Source organism: Lepidochelys olivacea (genome assembly GCF_965140295.1).
Source record: "Lepidochelys olivacea isolate rLepOli2 genome assembly, chromosome: 20".
NCBI lineage: Eukaryota > Metazoa > Chordata > Testudines > Cheloniidae > Lepidochelys > Lepidochelys olivacea.
The window spans coordinates 14,054,621-14,077,015 of record NC_140430.1 but is presented as its reverse complement, the minus strand read 5'-3'; the positions used below and the strand labels follow the sequence as shown (position 1 = coordinate 14,077,015).

General features: G+C 45.9%; 1 protein-coding gene across 2 annotated transcripts in view; it reads right to left on the bottom strand.

The window, feature by feature from the left end:
• The window catches only part of SP1 (Sp1 transcription factor), a 33,917-nt gene extending 12,173 nt beyond the window's left edge, over positions 1-21,744 (bottom strand). The window contains exons 1-3 of one of the 2 annotated variants that reach the window (XM_084610802.1): positions 21,618-21,744; positions 19,420-19,520; positions 17,066-18,554 (exon numbers count right to left, since the gene is read on the bottom strand). In XM_084610802.1, coding sequence (XP_084466928.1) covers positions 17,066-18,554; positions 19,420-19,520; positions 21,618-21,624 — 1,597 coding nt within the window. In that variant the 5' untranslated portion in view covers positions 21,625-21,744. Of the gene's footprint in view, positions 1-17,065; positions 18,555-19,419; positions 19,521-21,105; positions 21,159-21,617 lie in introns of those variants that run through there. The other variant, XM_084610803.1, reaches the window with a different exon arrangement.
• Between the last annotated feature and the right edge of the window lie 651 nt (positions 21,745-22,395).

The following is a 22,395-nucleotide window of genomic DNA, read 5'->3' as shown; positions in this document are numbered from 1 at the left end:
GTCGGCATCAGCATAAACTAAAGAACTCCTTTATTGTTACTGAATGGAAAATGTACAGTTTCCTCTGGCACAGCTCTGAAATGGGCAGATTCCTGAGTAATACACAGGGTATAACACAGAACAATATTACAGCCAACATCCTAACATGCTGGTTACTTGTGTCTTATGGGCAGCAGAGAGAGTTAGGGCATAGGACAGCCTGTATTTTCGCCAAGGTCACTACTTAGCTAACATTATTCCCAAGTCAAGGCAACAGTTGTAGACTGTGTGTTTGATGAGCTTAAAGGCGAAGATGAAGCAGGAGCAGAAGGGCAGTTCTCACCTTGCCCAGACAGAAATGGAGTAGCCTTTCCATTGCAAGCTGGCATTTCCGTGCCCAGCGCTAGCCATACACTAAAAATGACATTCTTTCAGATCCTGGCAGCAAGCAGGAATGGAAAAAAACATAGTCAGTTTCCACTTGCAACACAAAGGCCAGATGCGTGCAAATTTTAGAGGTTTTAATAATGTCTCACGGTTTATTCAAAGCAAAAAAGTTTCTCTCTTTGGTACTTTTAGACTGCTAGGCTGATCAGAATGAGGACAGTTTTCCTTTAAGTATCTGTTTAGTTTAAAATGATTAAAGCAACAATCCAGGAGCTAATCCACAAAACAGATGCAAAGCCTCCCAACAATAAAATGAGGAACAGCAATAAATAAAGCAGCCTGGGAGAGACTGTAGTTTTAGTAGCGTCTATCAACGCAGATATTGTTGGCGCTCGCTAGCTGGCTAATGACTGCGAGCACAGAAAGAGATGTATAAAGTTGAAAAATCGTCTGGCACGGTTCACGCGAGGCATTCTCCATCTCAAGGAGCGATACCTAATTACAAAAACCATAGGAACTAAAGCGTGTCACCGACAAGCTTCCAAATACAGACGAACATATTAAACATTTGTAAAGGGGGGGTGGGAGGGATGGCAAGCTTTTAAGCCTATCAATTTTCATTTCCATTTTATTGCTCCACGCTTATGCTGTCATCTAATTGCTTCTTCAATAACCCTAGCTACACTTCTCAAGTGTTTTACTTTCCTTCAAGCTCCACTGCGTGATTATTTTAATGCTGAAAACACAGTAAGTGGTGCAGAAACAGCAGGCTGTGTAATCTGTTTTCAGCTGCAATTAACATATGCCAATAGGTCCAACAACAGATTTAAACTCATATGTTTTCATTGGACTGATGCATGAAGCGATTATGGCATTGTAAGAGCTGTAGCATAGTTAAGGTTGCTGTTTAAAGCCAAATTTTTGATCCTTTCCTAAAATCCATACTGTGATCAGTTTGAAATTTGGAATGTCGCTTCAGGATCCCGGGTGTAGTCTGAGGTGCAAATCTGGGGGGCCATTTGGTTGATAAGATACAGGCCCTCCCCCAAAGAGTGACCTGATTTTTAAAACACAACCATCATCAGCTGCTGTTTGCACAGGTGCAGCTCACGCTGCAGGAAACTGGAATAGGCCGAGCCTGTGCAAACTGTTTTATAGCAGCTTGGGGTTTGCACTGGTGTAGTACACCAACAGCTATCACAGATGGCTTGTATCAGAGCAAATAAATGAAGACAGTAAGGCTCCAGTCAGCTTGCAATTGGTGCCACTCCATTGCAGTTTCTCCGTAGGCAAGTCTGAAGGAGATTAATGTGTTGTGAATTTCCTTATCAGTTAGAAGCAGAAGGAAGCTTCTTGTGGCAATGTGAATTTGGGCACTAAGGTATGGTTTGGAATTCAGTGGAGTTGCCATAGTCTGTATTGATTCAATTCAAAATGACTGTTAATGTCCACGTACAAAAGTGAATCAATCCTCTGTTGTGCAATACTAATGAGCAAAATGAGAGGTTAACCCTCTCAATACCAGCCATTTAAGCTACTACTCAGGTTGCTGATAAAGTATGGAATTATTTTAGTGATATGGAGAAGGGTTATGAAGTGAAGGATCTGGGATACCACAAGTATAGCACTTAGGCAGATTGTAACCAAGTGAGATGAGTAATTTTTCTTTATTAGAATTCTAAAAGATTATCTATATCCCTAAATCAGGGGTTCTCAAACTGGGGGTCGGGACCCCTCAGGGGATCATGAGGTTATTACCTGGGGGGTCACAAGCTGTCAGCCTCCACCCCAAGCCCCACTTTGCCTCCAGCATTTATAATGGTATTAACTATATAAAAAAGTGTTTTTAATTTATGGGGGGGGGGGTCACACTCAGAGGCTTGCTGTGTGAAAGGGATCACCAGTACAAAAGTTTGAGAACCTCTGCTGTAAATCAATAAACAATACCACAAGGTTAAGGAACTGTGCATTAAAAACAACTTGTAGACAGACAGGCCTACCAACTGAACACAGACAATTCACATGAATTAGTTCTGCACAATACAGACCAGTCTAGTTAAAGCTTAGCAGATCCAAAGCTAGGCTCTCTCAGTTTAGCTAAAGCAATTCAAGTATATAGACAACAGACCTGTACAGAGCTCACAAATAAGCCTTTCAGTATGGACTAGCTTAAACCCATTAGAGTGTGTGGGACCATTTAAAATTCCTGATTTAAAAAGTCTTCTTCAAGACACAGAAAACCAAGGAAGAGAGGTGAAGCATGGGCCAGCGGACAATGTACTAGTCCAGGTCTCAGAAGACCAGAGTTCTGTTCCCAGCTCCAGTACTCATTTGCTGCATGGCGTCGGGCAACCCCACCTCCTGATGCCTCTGTTTCCCCTCCCATCCTTTGCTGGACTCCTCTACTTAGACTGAAAGCTTGCTGGGCAGGGATCGTCTCACTTCATGTTTGCAGCTGCCTTGTGCTAAGTGCTGTGCTGTCTTAGGGCTTGTCTACACTGACAATTTACAGTGCTACAACTTTCTCGGTCAGGGGTCTGAAAAAACATCCCGCTGAGCGCAGCAAGTTTTAGCGCTGTAATGCGCCCGTATAGACAGTGCCCTAGCGCTGGGAGACATGCTATGCCGTTAACGGAAGTGGGTGTTTTTGAGTGCATCAAGGTACTAGTATAATATTGCGGGGGTGGGGTGGGGGTGTCATGGAAAAGGGGGTGTGCTTTCAAAGGCTAGTGTTTGGAGAAACCTGCCCGGAAGAGATAAACACCCAGATATCCTGGAATTACTGATATCCATTTTCAAAAGCTGCCTCAAAACCTTGCATGTGTCATTTAGACTCGGTTGAGACCCTTTGAAAATTCAGTTCTTCCTCTGGGATTACGAGGCGATTATGGAGAGAAGCAGAGCTACAGATTACAAGCCTTCCAAGGCTGCAAAAGCAGCACCCACGCACATTCTTTGTCAAGCAGCTCTGCAGCCTCAACCCAGCTGTTATTTCCCATAACTCTCTCTATACATAACGACAAGAAGCTTCACTCTCCATAGTTAGAACATGCTTGTTAAAGAACACCACACCACAAAGTACAAAGACTTGAAAAGAAAGAATGAGACTGTTTGAGGGATTGGGTGTGAAGTGAAAAGGCCACCTCTATCTTTGCAAGACAGGAAAAATTATTAGATTTAAACCCAGACCACTGTGAAATTTTCACTCTAAGATACTTCAAACATGAAAACACCTTCACTGAGATATGAGAGGTTACAGCCACGCAGAATTTAAATGTTGAGACTCTCCAGTCAAAACACAGCACTTAACGATCAGTATTAGACTCTATTCCTGCAGCTGAAGAACAGTGTCCCATTTTGAGCAATGCTGATTGGGTAAAAGGTTCACAAGAAGTTGCCTAACCAACTACTACAACGAGGATTACAACATGGATACAGACTAACATGGCTACTACCCCTCTGAGACCTAACCAACTATTCTTAGTTGATTAATAAGTCTGCTTTCACCAGCAGGTGTCACTATAGTCCTAATCCTATAGGAATAAAGACATGGCAGAAGGCCCAAGAGTCAAGCTAAGAACAATATATAAATAAATGGCTAACTTCAGATGTCAGTGACCATCTAACATGTGTTAAGGGCTCCAGAGACCTGTGAAGTACACGAAAAGCTACATATTTGACTGTGGGCAAGAGAATATGTATAAAATGACTATATATACTTTTAAACATTACACGTTTTCTCTTCCTCTCCCATCCCCAAAATTAGGTCTTGTCCAAGCACCGGAATTTGCCCTGCTTACAGCCATCAGAACAGCTGCATCAATACAACCCCTACCGTCTGCAGGCAAAGCCACTATTTGCACCAAGGGAGCTGACGACTGTTTGAAAGTAGGGAAAATACCACTAGTGCAATTGCTGGTTTCGCCTGCCTGCACTAAGCACTTGCACTCATGGCTGTAATCAATGAAGCCTTAGGCTGCAAGAACCAGTATATGGCTAGGAGCACCAGACAAAACCAATGGGGGTGGGGAGGGAGAGAGAGAATCAGACTCTCTTGCCTAATGGTTTACTTTGCAGGGAAAGAGTTAATGAACACTATTTTTTGGATGAGGGAGCTCAGTCACAATTTGCAAATAAGCTCAGTGTGCACCTCAAAAGTGGGAACTTAAAATAAAAGGGCAGCAGCTCAGCATCCGATGAAGTGAGCCGTAGCTCACAAAAGCTTATGCTCAAATAAATTGGTTAGTCTCTAAGGTGCCACAAGTCCTCCTTTTCTTTCTGTGAATACAGACTAACACGGCTACTACTCTGTAACCCAACAAAATATCAGTCCTAGAACAAGCATACCCCATGGGAACTCTCAGAAGCAACCATGCATTGCACAACACTTCCCTCAGACATTTTTGAAGCGCAGTACAATTCATTATCTGATCTGGTCACTTGGTATCTGAACATACACAATCAACTCCAAATTCTTCAATGCTGCTAGGAACATATGTAAACAAATGGCATCATATAAACACCACTGAGAAGGATGAAGGGAAAGGAAACAAACACTGCAGGCTGACTGACCAGGTTAGAACCAATTGAAAAAAAACTGCAAATAAAATCCATGTGACTAGCCCATTCACACAATTAAATTTAAGTTCTTAGGACAGTTTGGCCTTCCTTTTCAGGCCGTACTAGCATTGGCTTCTCAGGTAAACACAATGTAACAATTTTTAGACACAAATGCAGTATCTTGCCCCAGAAAACACTTGCTAGATTATTTAAAACAGCTACCGCCATGAACTGAAGTATGGTTTTTTTAAGTGGCTAGTGATTCAGGACAGGTTTACACTAGAAATTTTTACTGGCACAGTAATGTCAGTTAGAGAGTGTCATTTTTTAAATGATATTTCTCTACTGGCAAAAGCCCTATGCCTTTATACCACCGTTAAAGTGCTTTTGCTACTACAGCTTGTTTCCTTTGGGAACCAGGTATAAGACATATCAGCAAAAGCACCTACACTAGGAGAAAAGGAGGACTTGTGGCACCTTAGAGATTAACAAATTTGTTTGAGCATAAGCTTTCGTGAGCTACAGCTCACTTCATCGGATGCGTGAGTTTGCCACTATAGGCGGCTTAGCACTTTCTGTAACACCTTTAAAGAGGGCTGATGTCTCAAGATAAGCCCCCTCCCCCCCAAAAAAGGAACCCCAAAACAAACAAAACCCACACAAGCTTTCTAGTCACTTTTGAAAGTCTTGGCTTGGAGCTCCTGTACTAGTCAGCAGCAGCATTCCAGGCTCCCTACAAAGTTTAGCAATTTTAGGACAGAACATTTTCATTACTCAAGTTCTTGCAACATGTTTACACTCTGACAACAGAGCGGAGGGAAACAAGGATTTTTTTTTAACTTCGTAAATTAACAACAGCCTGTATAGCACTGTGCATACACTCTATCATTTGTGTGCCGTCTTTGAGGAACTACTGTTACATGAGTAAAAATGTGCACAAGAGATATGTACAAACACAACAATGGGCCTGAAAAACCCCAGCTTCCTGTCATTACTGACTCCTAGCCTCATTCCAATCTTCAAACATGCAAAAAACTACATTTCTACGCCATCTTCTGTTGGCATTTCATAAACAGAAGAAAAAAAAGGGTTCATTCTGGCAAGCAATTATTTGATTCTAATCATGGCATAAATTATTGCAAGAGGGGGAAAAAAGACCACTAAAAAAAAGGGAAGGCATGCACTCTTCATTCTTCACATAGCAGAATGCTCTGAAGTCACCAGAATACAGCGGTATTTTATGAGAAGGAACAAAGCCTGACAATTTACTTTCATCATCTTCATTAATATAGACTGCTTGTCAAATCATTCTGCCCAGATCACAGACCGTTCCCAGGTTACAGAAGCATTGAATGTACATCAGTGGTTCTCAACCCACGGCAGGATCAGCATACAGCTGCAGCCCATGTGACATCCTCAGGGTCATACAAGTAGTATATATATTGTGTGAATGCGGCCCACATAACACAGAGAACTGCATATGTGGCCTACCATGGTAAATATGTTGAGACCTACTGATGTATATTAATAGCTATGCAAGTATATTTTTCAATGCTCTGGGTTCCAAACAAGGAATATTTTTTCAGATAAGACTGATGAGAGAGTTGCCATGGACGTACAGCTCCAACATCTTCAAAATGAAGCTGACCCAATTCTAATACGGTCCCTTTAATTTTGAAGCAGTTTCACCCCTGCTTTGGCCATATGTATCTGTTGCTCCTTCACCTGACATGGCAAAAGCCAGCGTGAAACAAGATTGCCTATCATGGACATAATCCTGTTGTATGAACACAGTTTGAACATGCCGAGCACAGACATACCTCCTCCCTTCCTCCCAGACATACCTGCAGACAAAGTACACCCACCCCTTTCTGGTGCTGAAATACCAAACAGGTGCCAGTACATTGACAGAGACACTGGAGCACCTTAATTTTAAGTGTCAAAGGGGAACCCCGGTGCAAAGCAGGCATTAAAGGGTAACCAAATGTGCCACCGCATTAAGGTAAAGGTCTCACAATTTAGGTGGCCATTACTAATCCAACTGGATGAAGTACAAATGAAAGATACAAGCAAGTAAGACGAGCAAGGATGACACAAATGCAGCAAAACAGGAGCCCTTTCACTGACCACAATCAGGAGGAAACAGACAAACTACATCCTGTAGGTAACGGTGTATGAAGATGGACGGGGGGCCTATGATTGCCTCTGGAGGGGGGTTCAAAATGCTGTAAGCACTATGCTAATTCTGCATCAGTCTCACACTAAAGACGGAAGACCCAAAAACGAGAGAGTCTTGGCAGACGGTTTTTACAGACAAAGTGGTTTCTTGTTTTTCAAGCCACTGGTCTGAGAAAAATGATAGGTTGGGATTTTTTTTTTTTATGTTCTAAAACTGGGTGAGGAATGCCCTCTGGATTCTAGACAGAATATTTTTAGATCCGCCACTGTTGACCTTGAAAAAAATGCCCACAATATTCACCTTTATGTAGGATCCGAACACAACTGTGTCTTATACAAACTCTGCAATGTTTGCAACGGTTAAACCCATCCTGGATAAAGAGGAAAGCAAAATAAATAAATAAATCACTAAATGAGAAAATAAATTTTAACTCTGAAATGTAACGGATACTACAAAGAGACAAAAAAAGCCACAAGATTTTTTTTAATTAAAGCGACACTGCCAAGTACAAATAAAGCAAAGAGGAACTAACGTGACCAATCCAAACGCACCCAAAATATTTCTTATACATGCAATAGTTCTGTGTACGAAAGTTTATTTTTGGTCTGTGGTAGTTGGTAGCTTCAGAAAAACATTAAAAGAAGCTTTCTAGCTCACAAATCCAATAATTCTCCCAAGACCCCATTCTCTTCCCATTTCTCAGCAGATTTTATAGCCCAGAACGACAGCAAGATCCTACACTATCCAGTATTTGTAATTTCTCTAAAATATATTGCACTACAGATACTATAGCAGATCAAATAAAATTAAACTACACTAGCCACATAAAGAAGTAAAGTACACTTTGCAATGCAGTATCCTTGATTTTATCTTGTTTGCTTAACTTGCTAATTTGCAAAATTCATTAATCTGCAATCATAGTCATTTGTGTAAATTGGAGAGGCTCTATGTTAATTCTTTTGAGTTATGGACAGCTGAGTGGGGAACACATGGTACTCCTTGGAGAAGAGTGTGCTGCTTCGAAGCTATACTAAAGCATATTGAGTAATTGTATTTTAGTTTGGTGTTTAATGACTTGAAGCTACTCAGCAAGTTCTATGATATCCTTTAATTGTTAGAGGGTTTTATGCTGCAAGTTAAATTAAATTGAATTCCTCTGGGGGGAAAAAAAACTCACAAAACTTTAACCGCTTTTTCCTGACGTAAGAGAACAAGTTTGGTTTCACAGTGGCAACTGAGTAATACATAAGAATGGCCAGACTGGGTCAGATCAAAGGTCCACCTAGCCCAGTATCCTGTCTTCTGAAAGTGGTCAATGCCAGGTGCCCCAGAGGGAATGAACAGAACAGGTAATCATCAAGTGATCCATCCCCTGTCCCTCATTCTAACCCCTTTTTAACAGACGCTACTTACAGTCAGATCTGATGTAAACAATGCAGGACATTTGCACAGAATACCAAACCTGTCAAACCAGTATAGCTGCCAATACTTTCCTGAATCATAAGTTGCACAAGGCAAAGTTCTAAAGCGAGGTGCAAGCTAAGGAACAGGTCTCTGAGCAGACTAGTTTGCAGCAGCCCCGTGGTATCTGTCTGCTAAATCAACTCAGTTACAGTTCTCAGAAACTTCATTCTGGCTCCAGAAGGGAGAGTAACTTTAAAATTGGCACAACCTGAACACTGCAATGGATGGAATTAAACAGAGTGAAAATTTCCAGAACATTGTTATATGAAAGACATGGGCATTTTCACTAATTAATGGCTTTCCTTTACACTTTCCTCTGACTTAAAGACAGTATAAAAGCCTATGCAAATACAATGCTGTAATATGAGGCAAGATGTTCTGAGTATTTCCAGTACACACTTCCTATTATCAAGGGTTTGAAGCTGAACAGAGTTCAAATTTGGCTGAAGCCAGCCACGCAGTACCAAGGTTTTGTTTTGACAGTTTCAGGGGAAAAACTCCCAAACAAACCGGTTTCCTCTTATTGAATCATACAAGGTGGGGACTCGACTTCTCAGATACCAGTATTATGGATATTTCTTCAATTAAAATGAAACTATCTTTTGTGGAGAGTGAGGGGAAAGAAACAAACCATCTACAAGAAGCTGAGATACTGAACGTTAAGTATTACACAACTGAATTATTTTCTGAAGTTGGGTAATTTGATGTGATCAATGAAACAATTACAGTAAGTTAAAAAGGGATCTTGTCAAGGCTCCTTGCCCTAAAGTGGAACCTAATTTACCCCTCTTCCCACCCCCAAGAGTACGCACCATGTGGAGGTCTCATCTCCCCCAGATACAAGGTCTCTTTAAAAAAAATATTTAAAAAATCATGTATTTGTGCTAGCAACCCAACAGCTATGGGAAACCCCACAAGAACAGAGTTATGACACACAGTTGGGCAAGTTAGGGATGCATTTGGTAACCTTAGTCTCTAAGGTGCCACAAGTCCTCCTTTTCTTTTTGCGGATACAGACTAACACTGCTGCTCCTCTGAAACCTGTCACAAGGAAACATGTTTCAAAGGGTTATTTCTTTGACATGGGCCTTTAAAAACAACATTTTTGCTCTGTTCCTCTCCTACATTCAGTGGCTTAGCATGCATCTATTCAAATACTTTACTGAACCCTGAAGCCAAGTTCCTTCTACCAGCATGCTTGTGCAGGTAGTGGGAAAAGGAAAGAGGAGAAGAAACTGGTTCACATTCTCAAACATGGCTGAAACATGAACGATGCACCATATTTTGATGAAGGTTATAGAGAAAGACCCAGTGTGACAGCACTATCTCTGCTAACTGCTCCACAGGAATACAAAATACTATCTGAAGCCAGAGGAAACAAACTGCTGCAAAACTAATCACAAGGGATTGAGGTACAAATAGTCCGAGAATGGCAGAGAAAACTAAAGTAGTGAAAATTTTACACCACCCTTAGCAGAAACTCACACTATAACTGATGGCATAGGCTCAAAGCTAGTATCTACAAAATGTCTCAAGACTGCGATTGAGGGGAACATGAGAAGGAGAATATCCAGTGCGGTTCATAATGCAATGGGACAGTGTGAGAGCATAAGGGTCTGCCTGCACAGATCCCTCTACAGGATTGGGGCCCAAGTTGCCCCTGTGGTCGAATGACAGCCAAATTGAGTGTAGGAGGAGAAATTGGTGAGACAAAGTCAAGGTATTTCCTTGGTGCAGATTTTGTAAACAAACACATTACAATAATTCTGTTTGACCACACAGGCTGCTGCTTCTTGCGGGACTCCCTGATTAGGAAACAAGTGCCCTGACCCAAGTAGCCGCCATTCAGAGCTTGTGCTCTCCAGCAATTCACACAGAATGCTTCCATCCAGATCACAAAGGTAAACAATGATTTGAAATTTAAAAATGCAGCCTTGTTCCAGCCACTAGCCCGCTGTGTTTGGAAGGTGGAAAACCCTGTGAGCTCCACTCTCCGCCCCCTGGCTGCATGAGCTTGGCAGGTGGCATGAATGTTAGCCTCCTCTTTTGTACTCAGCTGTTTTGCACTACAAAAAGAGCCTCAGCTGAGTACTTTCATGCATGCATTCATCAGTTAAGGTCCTGAATGCCTTGCATCAAAGACACCTAATGGGAACACATTACAGTAGCCTGTTTACCTAGCACACACTTTACCCAGGCAGTAGACGATCCCTATCTTTTGAAGGCAACCAACACCAAAAGCAAAGCAATACCTACAGTACTATATAAAAGTGCTTTACTATTAACTAGGTGTCCAACATGCAAGCCTTGTCCATTTCACCACCGTGTGCCACAGATTTTGCAGTTAATGGCCTAAAGCTAAAAGGTTAGTTTCTTAAAGTGAAGCAGAAAGGAGAAAAGAAACTACAGTGGATTGAGTACTTCTGTAAGTGTCATATGCCCCAGAATGTCCACAAAGTCTTTTCCACATCGCAAAAAAGGTAACAACATTTAAACTGGCTTCCCTGCTCCATGCAGGCTTACATTTTTTGACACAGATGACATTTTAATGACATCTTTAGAAGACGTATAGCAGGAGTGATGTCCCCTTCACTGATTCTTAGATGAGTGGCATCTGAAGGTTTCAGAGTAGCTGCCGTGTTAGTCTGTATTCGCAAAAAGAAAAGGAGGACTTGTGGCACCTTAGAAATTTATTTGAGCATGAGCTTTCATGAGCTATCTGAAGGTTGCAATCCCACACTACAAACATGTAAAATTAAAACCAAATTCTGGAGTTGTCCTGGAGCTGCATGTAGGACAAAGTTTGACCACAATCCCCTTTGTCACTTCATCGAGACAATCCTATTAAGAAACAGAAGCAGCCACGGTTTGAGGGTGACTATTGAGATGATGATAATATCACTGAGCTCTTATATAGCCCTTCAGACCAGGAGATCTCAAAGAACTTTACAAAGGAGATAAACATCATTATCCCCATTTTTCAGATGTGGAAACTGAGGAAGAGAGAGGTTAAGTGGCTTGTTCAAAGTCACCAGCAGGCCAGAAACAGACCCCAAGTCTCCTGAGTACCAGAGTCCAGTGTTCTATTCACCAGGCAACACCGCCTGGCACTATTACATCCTCAGCACAATAATTGAGCCTAATTTTATGTATATATTTATTACAAGCAAAAAAATACATTAAAAACACCATTAAGGCTGAAAATCATTACGGGGACTTTGGGAAATGTGATAGCCTCTGAGAATTATGGGTGGATGAGATTTCCAAGGCTTCCTAGAGGATTTAGCCACCCAAGAGTTAGGGAATTCTAGAATTCAGGTAGTCTGTGCAAATTTAATTTTACCCACTTTTGCGTATACAAAAGAGTCTTGCCCAATATCACACAGGGAGTCTATGACAGAGATAATCAAGAACCCAGCTCTCCTGGGTCCCAATCCAGTGCTTTTGCCACAAGAGAACATCCTCTCTCTTCTTATAACCCTCTGCCCCATTTAAAATAAATTGGTTAGTCTCTAAGGTGCCACAAGTACTCCTTTTCTTTTTGCTAATACAGACTAACACGGCTGTTACTCTGAAACCCGCCCCATTTATTATTCATCCACAACAATGAAAGCAGCAGAAGTCCTATAGAACAAGTACTACGTGACCATGCAGTTAAAAATTGCAGAACACACAGGAGCAGAATTAAGACTGCATAGGCACCCTTATTTCTGGTACCTGTACCTGCCAATTCTTTAGCACTTGACTTTGAACCTTAGTTTGTTTAATTTTTATAATTCCCTTGGATTTTAAGAGAAAATTGAAAGACAGAAAGTGTATCACATGGAGCCATACCGGTTCCCTGCATGGATGATCAGCAGGGTTGGAACCCAGAACCATTAGATCCACAGTACAAACTATTATCCCTTGAGCTGAAGGAGTATAAATAATAGCAGTGGTAGACTCGGCTTTCTGCGTGGGTTAGCCATTAAAGGTACATACAACACACACCTCACCATTGGCTTACACGACTATTTGCACAAAGCAGTGAAACGAAGTGGAAGTCGGGATTCCACAGTTGTGTTTCCCGGCTCTCGAGGGAATGAGATCTGGGTGGTTACAGACAGCACCAACACGCACACTCAGAATGGCTGCGGAGAAGATTTGAGTCTCTAATATTAGAGACCAGGGTTCTATCCCTCAGCTCTCTACAAGTGAGTTTGTGCAACCACTCAGTTACTTCTGTTAAAGGAGGAAAACAATATTCTTACTCAATAATACAGCCAAAAGCCAGGAAGTGCACAGAGTTAGTGGAAGAACCAAGCTGACAGCTCTGCTCTCTTAGCTCCCACCACTTTCCTGAGGACAGGGTGGCAGCTTCTGCTCTTCCCCATCTGTAATGCAAGCTCTGTGAGCAGGCTCTGCGTACAGGATGGTCAGCAAGTATTCTTAGTGCGGGTGGAATGTTCAGCGATTTTAGCAGCAAACCTTGAGCAATCTCTGCGGAGCACATACAAAGGATGATGCTCAGAGCCATATAATTCGGCAAGATCCGGTTAGGTTTTGATGTGGACAATAAGGGCTGGCACATTAATGATTATATACGGCTAACCCCTGACAACATTTCAATTTCACTTTTCCCTTCACCTCATTCTCTGAAGCGCATTAACTGTTTCTGCCAAAACTTTAAAAAAAAAAAAAAAACCCACCCCAAAACAGTCCTTATACAGAGTGCAAGCATGGAAAGTCCCAGCACAAACTGTTCAAAGTTTGGCACAGTGATAAGCAACAGGGGGTCATAATAGAAAACGTTAGGCAACTTTAACAATAGGCATCACTTCCAGCTCGGACTATAATTTATTTATATCTCACCACATGAGAGCTTGGCCAAAAACATCCAAGTAGGTTCCCATAGGTCTCTTGAAACCTGCACCACAACATCTATCAGTCACCTGAACATCGTATCCTCCAAGTTGAGGACAAAGGCCTCTGGCCATCTCTGCTGCAGAATGCATTATGTCAGACAATTAAAATTTAAGGCAGCAAACATGTCATCACAAATGAGGGGTTTTCCACTAAGAGCAGCCCTCTTTCTACTCTAACACATGGCTCTCAGGGTTAAAAAAAAAAAAAAAAAAGGAACATGGCTGCTCAGAAATAAGCCATCTGATGCAGGGGTGGGCAAACTATGGCCCGCGGCCCGGATCCAGCCCGCCAGTCATTTTAAGCGAGTTCTCACTGGGGAGTGTGGTCTGGGGCTCCAGCTGGGGAGCAGGGTCAGGGGCTGCTCTACAAGGCTCCCGGAAGCAGCAGCATGGCCCGCCTCTGGCTCCTACGCGCTCTAATGACCCCCTCCAGCACTCCAATGGGAGCTGCAGGGCCGGTGCCTGTGGATGGTGCAGCATGCAGACCTGCCTGGCCGCGCCTCCGCATAGGAGCCAGAGAAGGGACATGCTGCTACTTCCGGGAGCCACTTGAGGTAAGCGCCACCCGGAGCCTGCACCCCTGAGAGTCTCCCCATGTCCCAACCCCCTGCCCCAGCCCTGATCCCCCTCCCGCCCTCTGAACCCCTTGATCCCAGCCTGGAGCACTCTCCTGCACCCCAAATCCTTCATCCCCAGCCCCACCCCAGAACCTGCACCCCCAGCTGGAGCCTGCACTCCTTCCTGCACCCCAAACCCCTGCCCTGATCCCCCTCCTGCCCTCTGAACCCCTTGATCCCAGCCTAGAGCACCCTCCCACACCCCAAACTCCTCATCCCCAGCCCCATCCCAGAGCTCCCTCCCACACCCTGAACTCCTCATTTCTAGCCCCACGCTGGACACCGCCCCCGCAATCAGAGCCCTCATCCCCTCCTGGCCCCCCAACCCAATTCTGTGAGCACTCATGGCCCTCCATACAATTTCTATTCCCTCGGGCCAAAAAGTTTTCCCACCCCTGATCTGATGGGTAGTCTCCAAGACAGTTCCTCCCTGATCCACCCATCCAGGGCAAAGCCATCTCACAAATACAGGAACTAGGAGTTGCCTATATGCTTCAAGCAAGCTGAATAGGCTCAGAGCAGGCAGCACAGGATGTACTTGGGAGGATCACGATGTTAGAATACTAGACAATACTAGTGAATCCACTGAACACAGAAATCAGACAAATGAAATGACAAAAACAGGCTCTATACGACGCACACACAATGCTTATGAGAAAGATCCACGTTATTTCATTGACTTCATACAGTGGAAAACCAATAATTACAGTTAATCAGATATGAAAACAGCTTGTAGACATACAAAACCCAAATCAATTTAACAGCAGTACAACAGGTCATAAAACACTGCAAAACAATTCCAAGAAAGTGGCTTTATTCTCTTTCACGAAGGAAACAGAAGTTGAATTGCACAACATTTAAACTGCTTCTAAATTACGTGACTCACTTGAGTGGTTGCATTTTTAAGTAAGATACAAAATGATGCGACATGCACCATCCTAAGAAGCTATTACCAAGTACAGGCAATAGTTTAAAAATATTACCCTTCAGCATTAAGTTCACCCAGTGAAAGAAATTAAGAAATGCTCTGTCTCAAAAGCAGGAACAAAATTTCCGAGTGTCAAGACCAGCAAGACCATAAAGGCACATCGCACTATGACACCATCAGGCTGTACCAACTCCAGTATCGATTGTTGAGAGGGACCCACTTGTGAGACGACAGTATCGATTCAACAGAAACAATCAGGATGCTTTGTGCCGGTCTCAATGTTTGAACATCTCCAAGAATGAGATCATAGCATCTTATACCCACCCCTACTTTCTTCTGGCCACACACTTCAAGTCACTGTATGGAAATTCCTAATTTAAGATGAGGAAGAAATATTATAAATGTTCCCCCAATTTGACTCTTTTGCCTTGTAGAGTTTGCAACCCTGTCTGGCTTATCCCTTGGGTCAGGGGAGTCAAACTCATACTGAATTCCACTTTTAAGGATGGTCCATATACATTTAGGCCTCAATAATGACCACATACTTCCTCCAACATACAATGGATCTTTTACTCATGTCAATAAGGGGTTTGGATAAAGATCAGGAGGAGAATATAGGCTTTATTTAGAAACTGAATTTTAGTTGTTCGTAATTTGTTCAGGGCTTCATTGTTGCACTCAGCATTACATAGTGGGAGAACATGTTCCCTTTTAGAATCACTGCTATTTCTGCCTTTTGTTTCTCTTCTTTCCTCATCCTCCTTTCTGTCTATCTCCCTCTTCCCTGTCTGGCTCAGGTCTCTCCCAATTCCCTCCTTCCCTGGGCTTCACTCCCACACTTCACAAAGTCATAGAGTTTAAGGCCAGAAGGGATCACAGATCATCTAGTCTGACCTCCTATCGCAGGCCACTAACACCACCCGCACACCTAACTCAACAACGGATGTGAGACCAAAATATATGAGACCAACAGATTAGACAACCATATGGTACAGGCAGAGGGACCGAGGTGCACCAGTGCTTGCAGCTCCTGCAGTGACACGGAAAGGATTAAATGAGGTATACCCAGATAATCCCAGCAAGTGATCCACACACTGCAGAGGAAGGTGAAAAACCTCCAAGGTTGCTGCCAGTTTGACCTGAGAAAAACTCCTTCCTGACCCCCACATGTGGTAATCAGTTAGACCCTGAGCATGTGAGCAAGAACCAGCCAGCCAAGCACCTGAGAGAGACAGGATGCTTGGTGCCACCCAGCCCTGGCCCACCCTGCCCCATGTCCCACCCCCAGCCATGGCCATACCGGATGCTTCCGAAGGAGGAGATTAAAATGACACCTCCCAGAAATGCATTTGGGGAGTGGGAATCCCCTTCTATCCTAACACCTGTGGATGACTGGTTGAAACCCCAAAGCTGGAACACAAGACCTGCCTGCCACAATCACTTCCCTCCATCTCATTTGTTAAAATGATCAGCAATGAAGGAGTTAACCTTCATAATTGGGTTTAGGTGTGAATTCCATGATTTAGGAAGGGTGGGCAGTTAGTTCACACCCCTTCAGAGTTCATTTCAGGTTGTCTGAAGATTCAGGGAGCCAACATTGCCTCTGTAATACTTTGTTCCTACTGCAGGACTTTATCTTCACAACTATGAAGGGTAGAAACTTTTTAAAATGGAAGCTTAGATTCTGCTGAATCTGAACCTGTCACATGGCCCACATAAACGTAAAAAAGGTCAGATCTGGCTTGCAGACTGGGTGTTTGACACCTCTCCCACAGCTGGCTGTGTTGTCTGGAAACTTCATGTCTTTGGGTTCCTCCCCTGTTAGCAGTGTTTATCAATCTGTGGGGTCATGACCCCAAGGGGGTCATGGGACAAGTTTGGGTGGGGGTCACAAGCAAGCTCAGTGTCAGGGGGTAGGAAGCAGGGCAATTGCCTAGGGGGCCTGCAAAGCTAATGCACAGAACGGTTGAGATACTGCCTTACAGGAAGCGAGATCAGAAACAAAAAGAAAAATTCAGAAGCCATTTCAACAAAACGTCCAACTTACCAGTAGCGTTTGCTATAGCCAGCGGCAGCCCTTGTAGCTGGTGTACTTGGATTCCAGACGCTCCCAAGGCACTGAGGTTAATGGTCTGAAGGCCTGGCATAGAAGACAGCTGAGCGGCATTTACAGTGACAGTGCCGCTGGGGAGTGAGGCAGATGCTATTGGTGTGAGCGTGTTGGTATGCCCCGTCTGCCCCAGAGAGACTCCCTGCATTGGGGCCAAGGTAATTGTCTGAGCTTGGGGGTTCTGCACCTGAAGATTCTGCAGCTGAATAGTCTGCCAGCTGACCTGCCCGTTTGGCCCCACAGTAGGTGTTCGAATAATGATTGGCCCAGAGTTGGAGACTGCTTGAAGCTGAAGGTTCTGCAAAGCATCTTGGGAGATGGCTTGGGTGGTAAAGGTCTGGCCAGAGAGTGGAGCAGCTTGGAGGGCCTGAATGGTTTGCCCTCCCTGGACAAGCTGAGGCTGCACTAGGATCTGCTGCTGAGACTGCTGATTTTGATCAGCATCCTTCTGCTGACCTTGCTGAAGTCCCATGCCAGAAACCTGGTTCTGCAGAGAGTCCGAATTCTGAATGCCGCTAACCCTCTGGGGTGTCTGGACCTGAACATTTGTTCCCATGGTCCCACTGCTGGAAAAATTCATGACACCCATGTTACTGCTTGTGGTCGTGGTAGAGTAGCTGTTGGCATTCGTGAAAAAAGCACCAGAGGTGGCAAGGGACGTCACTATGTTGGAAGAGCTGATTGCAGCACCAGAAGTCACTATTTGAGAGCTGCTGTCTTGAGAGCCAGAGCTACTTAAAGTGACGGTCTGAGAAGTGGGCGCCAAACTCGTGGCAACACTGCTGACAGGCAGCAAGGTGATATTACCATTTAAAGCCACTGGGACATTTGCCACATATTGAGTTTGTCCCGAGAGGGCGTTATTGCCCAATCCTACCCCCTGGATTGGGACAGCCTGCTGCAGCAGATTTGGCATGGCGGCTATGATATTGCCTGTCCCACCTCTGTTTGTAATGAGCTGTTGATTTGTCCCGGGGATGATCTGAAGTTGGCCAGAGGCATCCTGCTGGACGTTAACTTGGGCTGGGGTGGTGGCAAACTGCAGCTGCTGCCCATCAACTGTTTGAAACTGTGGGATCACCTGGTACTGAATGTTTGGTAGGACACCAGGCAAACTGGTCAGCACCTGCTGATTCTGCAAATTGGGGGCAGCAGCAACCACATACTGCCCAGCTGTCACAGGTCGGTTTTTTGGTGAGGACTCGCTGCCGTTGCTCCCTTGCTCCTTGGAGGAGGTGGATGTCCCAGGGACAGTGGAAATGATTTGCCAACCATTTGTAGTCTGGGCAAGCTGAGCGGCAGCAGCTGTGAGGTCCAGCTCACCTGAGCCCCCCTGCTGGCTCTGGGAGCTGTTGGAGTTCTCATTGGGAGACTCAATCCTGCTGCACGTGGCTGCCAGCAGAGCCAGGGGGGAAGGCTGGGATTCCTAAAGACAAACGAGGAGGAGTTAAGTTTCGCCAGCCCCATGCAAACTAAGCAAAAACAAGGAGGAGTGTTCAGCTAAAGACTAGGGAAACAGCCCTTAGTGACACACACAGCTGGAAAATACAGCTAGCAAACATAGGGCTGTCAGGCATGAGCACGTGGAGGAACATCAAAGGAGGAAGGATTTCTATGAACACAAGGAGAGACGGTAGAAACTGCCTTCATGGTTCAGCCCAAGACCAGGAAGTTTCCCTTTGCCGTGATATTTGGCACATCTCCAGAGGAGAGATCCTAAGAGGCAGTACTATTGCTACTAGGCACCTATGGACCCTGAGACCGTGCATCCCCTAGAAAGAAAAGAGGATTAAAGAAAGGGCTAACACCACTATTTCTTGGAGGAGGTGCAGAAATGTTAACATTGGCAGAGGTTTTGTATATGATCTCGGGGGACAACCATATTCCATTCTCTATAGGGTCTCATACTGTGCTCATCAGCACAGCAGCTGAGCACCTTCTAGGTGTGCATCAAGCAATATGACTAACACATCACATGTTTGTTCTCTCCTCCTTCCACCAGGGGAAGACATGTGTGCAGTGGAGCGTTTGTTTTGAAATTATATGCATGAACGCACTTTATATGTTATACAAGGTCAAAGAAGTGACTGATTTCCCCAGTCTTAAAACTCTCCTCTCTCTACCCCAAAGCTAGCCCCTACCCTTTACTACTGGGGCCATCACAGGGAACCTCGCCACACAGAAGTCATAGGTTTTTGCAGTCTCACAGTGTGCATGAGGACTGCCAGGATCCCATTCAAATCTCATTCCCCACCGACATCATACACCATCTTCTCTTGGACTCCACTCACCTGACCCTCCCCATTGCCTCCAATACTACTGCTTCTGCTACAAGCACTTTCTTCTTCCTTCTCGGTCTTCACAACAGCCATGTCTTCTGGGCTCTCTTGGTCTGCATGGGGAGGAAAATGATAAACTCTGTTACAATTAAACTGCAATAAGTTTACAAGAAGCAGAGTACAGGGAAGGGTTGAGAAGGGTGATGAGAGCAGTTTAAAAACAGGAAAGTTAAGGGAAAAGAGAACACCCAGGAAGGTAAAAACAGAAAGAAGGGAGGTGGGACTAGAAAGGTGAAGGAGGTTCTTTCTAAGTATTTAAAGGGCACCAACCACCCCTAGTATCTAGGCACTCAGCTGGACAGAGAGAGGTAAAGGGAAGGCTTGAGAGGATGGTGAAGGGGGAGATGGTGAACGAGACAGAAAGGGAAAGCAGAAGAGGGGAGGGGGGCTGTCAAGCTGTAGAGAAGAGAGACTGGGGAAGAAATTGACAAATGGGGGTTAGCATAAAAACTCAGTGAGGAGGAAACGGGAGGAATGCGCTCTCTTCCTCTCTCAGGTTCCTCCCCATTCCACTCTTGCACGTCCCTTCTTCTGCTCCCCTCTCCACCCCCTGGGTTCTCCCCTCTATTCCCATGCCCTCCCTTCCTCAGGGCCCCATTGCACCTGCTCCCTCCTTCCCCTGAATGTTCCCCCTCCCACAGACCTTCCCAACTTCCCTCCACCCAGATTCCACTTCTGCAAAGGTTCCCCCTACACCCTAGGACAGTGATTCTCACCCAGGGATACATGTACCCCCTGGAAGACATCTGAGTACCCCCAGGGATACATCAACTCATCCAGATATTTGCCTAGTTTTACAACAGGCTACATAAAAAGCACTAGCAAAGTCAGTACAAACTAAAATTTCATAGAGTCAATGACCTGTTTCTACTGCTCTATGTACGATACACTGAAAGGTAAGTATAATATTTATATTCCAATTGATTTTATAAATATGGTAAAAATGAAAACAAGCGATTTTTCAGTAATAGTGTGCTGTGCCATTTTTTGTATTTTTATGTCTGATTTTGTAAGCAAGTGGTTTTTAAATGAGGTGAACTTGTGGGTATGCAAGACAAATCAGATGCCTGAAAGGGGTACAGTAGTCTGGAAAGGTTGAGATCCACTGCCCTAGGATCCTGCACCACTAGGCCTCTCTCTCCCCAAGTTCCTCCCTCCCCCCCCATCCATCCATCCCACAATAGTTCTCCCCTCCCCCTGGATCCTCCACAAGGGCTACCCCTCCTGCCAGGACTAAACCATGAGAGTTCCCCAGTTCCCCCCCCCCGCCCAAGGAACAGGATCCCAGCCCCTTTTCTCATAGGATCCATCACACAAGGGATTCCCCCTCCCCAAAAATCCTGCCCCCTCCCCCCCCCATCTGTTCCACAAAGGCTCCATGAAAGATTCACACTCAGGAAGGTTCCACTCCCTGCCCTCACATCCGCCCTCCCCACTTCCAGGTGTCTTCCCCCAGGATTATTCCCACCAGGATCCTGGCCACCCCTCCGCACGAGGGATCCCCCTCCCACTGGGATCCTATCCCCCACCCCGTCCAAGAACCCTCTCCCATAACAGCTTCCCCCCCTCGCCAATCCTTACACCGTCCCCCAGGAGACCCCACCTTTCGAGAGTCCCCCCCCCCCACCGGATCCTTACCTCCTCTCCCAGGGATTCCCCCCGTAAAGGTTCCGCTTCCCCTGAGGTCCACCCCCACGAGGGGTGCCCCTCCCCCCTGCGAGATCCACCCTCACGAAGGATGCCCCCCCCACGGGATCTTTGCCCCCCTCCCCCCGTGACCCACCCCACGAGGGTACAAAGGTCCCCCCTCCCCCGGGATCCTCCCCCATCTCGAGTCCCCTCCCCTCGTGACCTCCCCCACGAGGTTTCTCCCCTCCCCCGGGCTCAGGTACCAATCCCTCCCGGGACCGCCCCCACGAGAGTTCCCCTCCCTCCGGGGATCCTGGCCCTCCCCGGCCCCCTCCCCCGGGATCCTCCCCCGTCTCGAGCCCCCTCCCCCCGGGTCCCACCCCCCGAGGGTTCCCCCCTCCCCCGGGTCCCTCCCCTCCCAGGTCCCCTCGGCCCGGGGGTGGGGGCTGGCCGGGGCGGGGCCGGCCCGTCGGAGTCGGCCGGATTCGCGTCCCCCGGGGCCGGGGTGGTGCCGTCCTTACCGCTCATGGTCGCTGCGGGGGGCGAGCCCAAGTCGCTCTCGGGGCGGGGGGAGGGGCGGGGGAGTCCGACTCGCTGACGAGGCAGCCTAACCCCGCCGGTGACCGCCAAAGGGCTGGCGAGGGAGGGACTGGGGGAGCTGTGCGACACAGCCCCGGCCCTGAGACACGCCTCCCGACTCGACTCCGCCCAATCAGAAGGCAAGGAGGCACCCTGTGGGCGGGACTAATGGCGGATGACAGGTTGCATGGCTAATTGGAAACCAGGCGGATTCTAAGAGGGAGTGGTAGCAGTCCACGAAAAGCCCCAGCCCTAGGATACGCCCCCTTCGCGGCTCCGCCCAATGAGGGAGGGGAGCGGGAGGAACTGACGGAAGCTGTGGCCAATAGAAAATCAGAAGGCCCTTTCGGGGAAGGGTGGGAAGAAGGGATGAGGCGAAAGAACAACTGACGTGACAGATGGCCAATCAGCGATCATGCGGTCTCCTCAGGAAACCCCGTACGGGAGAGGCTTGGAGAGCATGGAACGAAGTTGTGATTGACGTGAAAATTGACCAATCGGCCGTTAGGCGAGCTTCTAAGACGCTAGCCATGTAGGGAAGGCGGGACTAAAATTCAATTGACGCGAGACAACACCAATGAGCTATCAATAATGTGAAAGACGGGAGAAGGCGGGATTAGAGTCTGACATGTAGAGCGGCCAATCAGCGATCGGGCGGGATCCCGGCCAAGGGATCAGACCCAATGAGGATGGCGAGCAGACCGAAATCGACCTATGGGA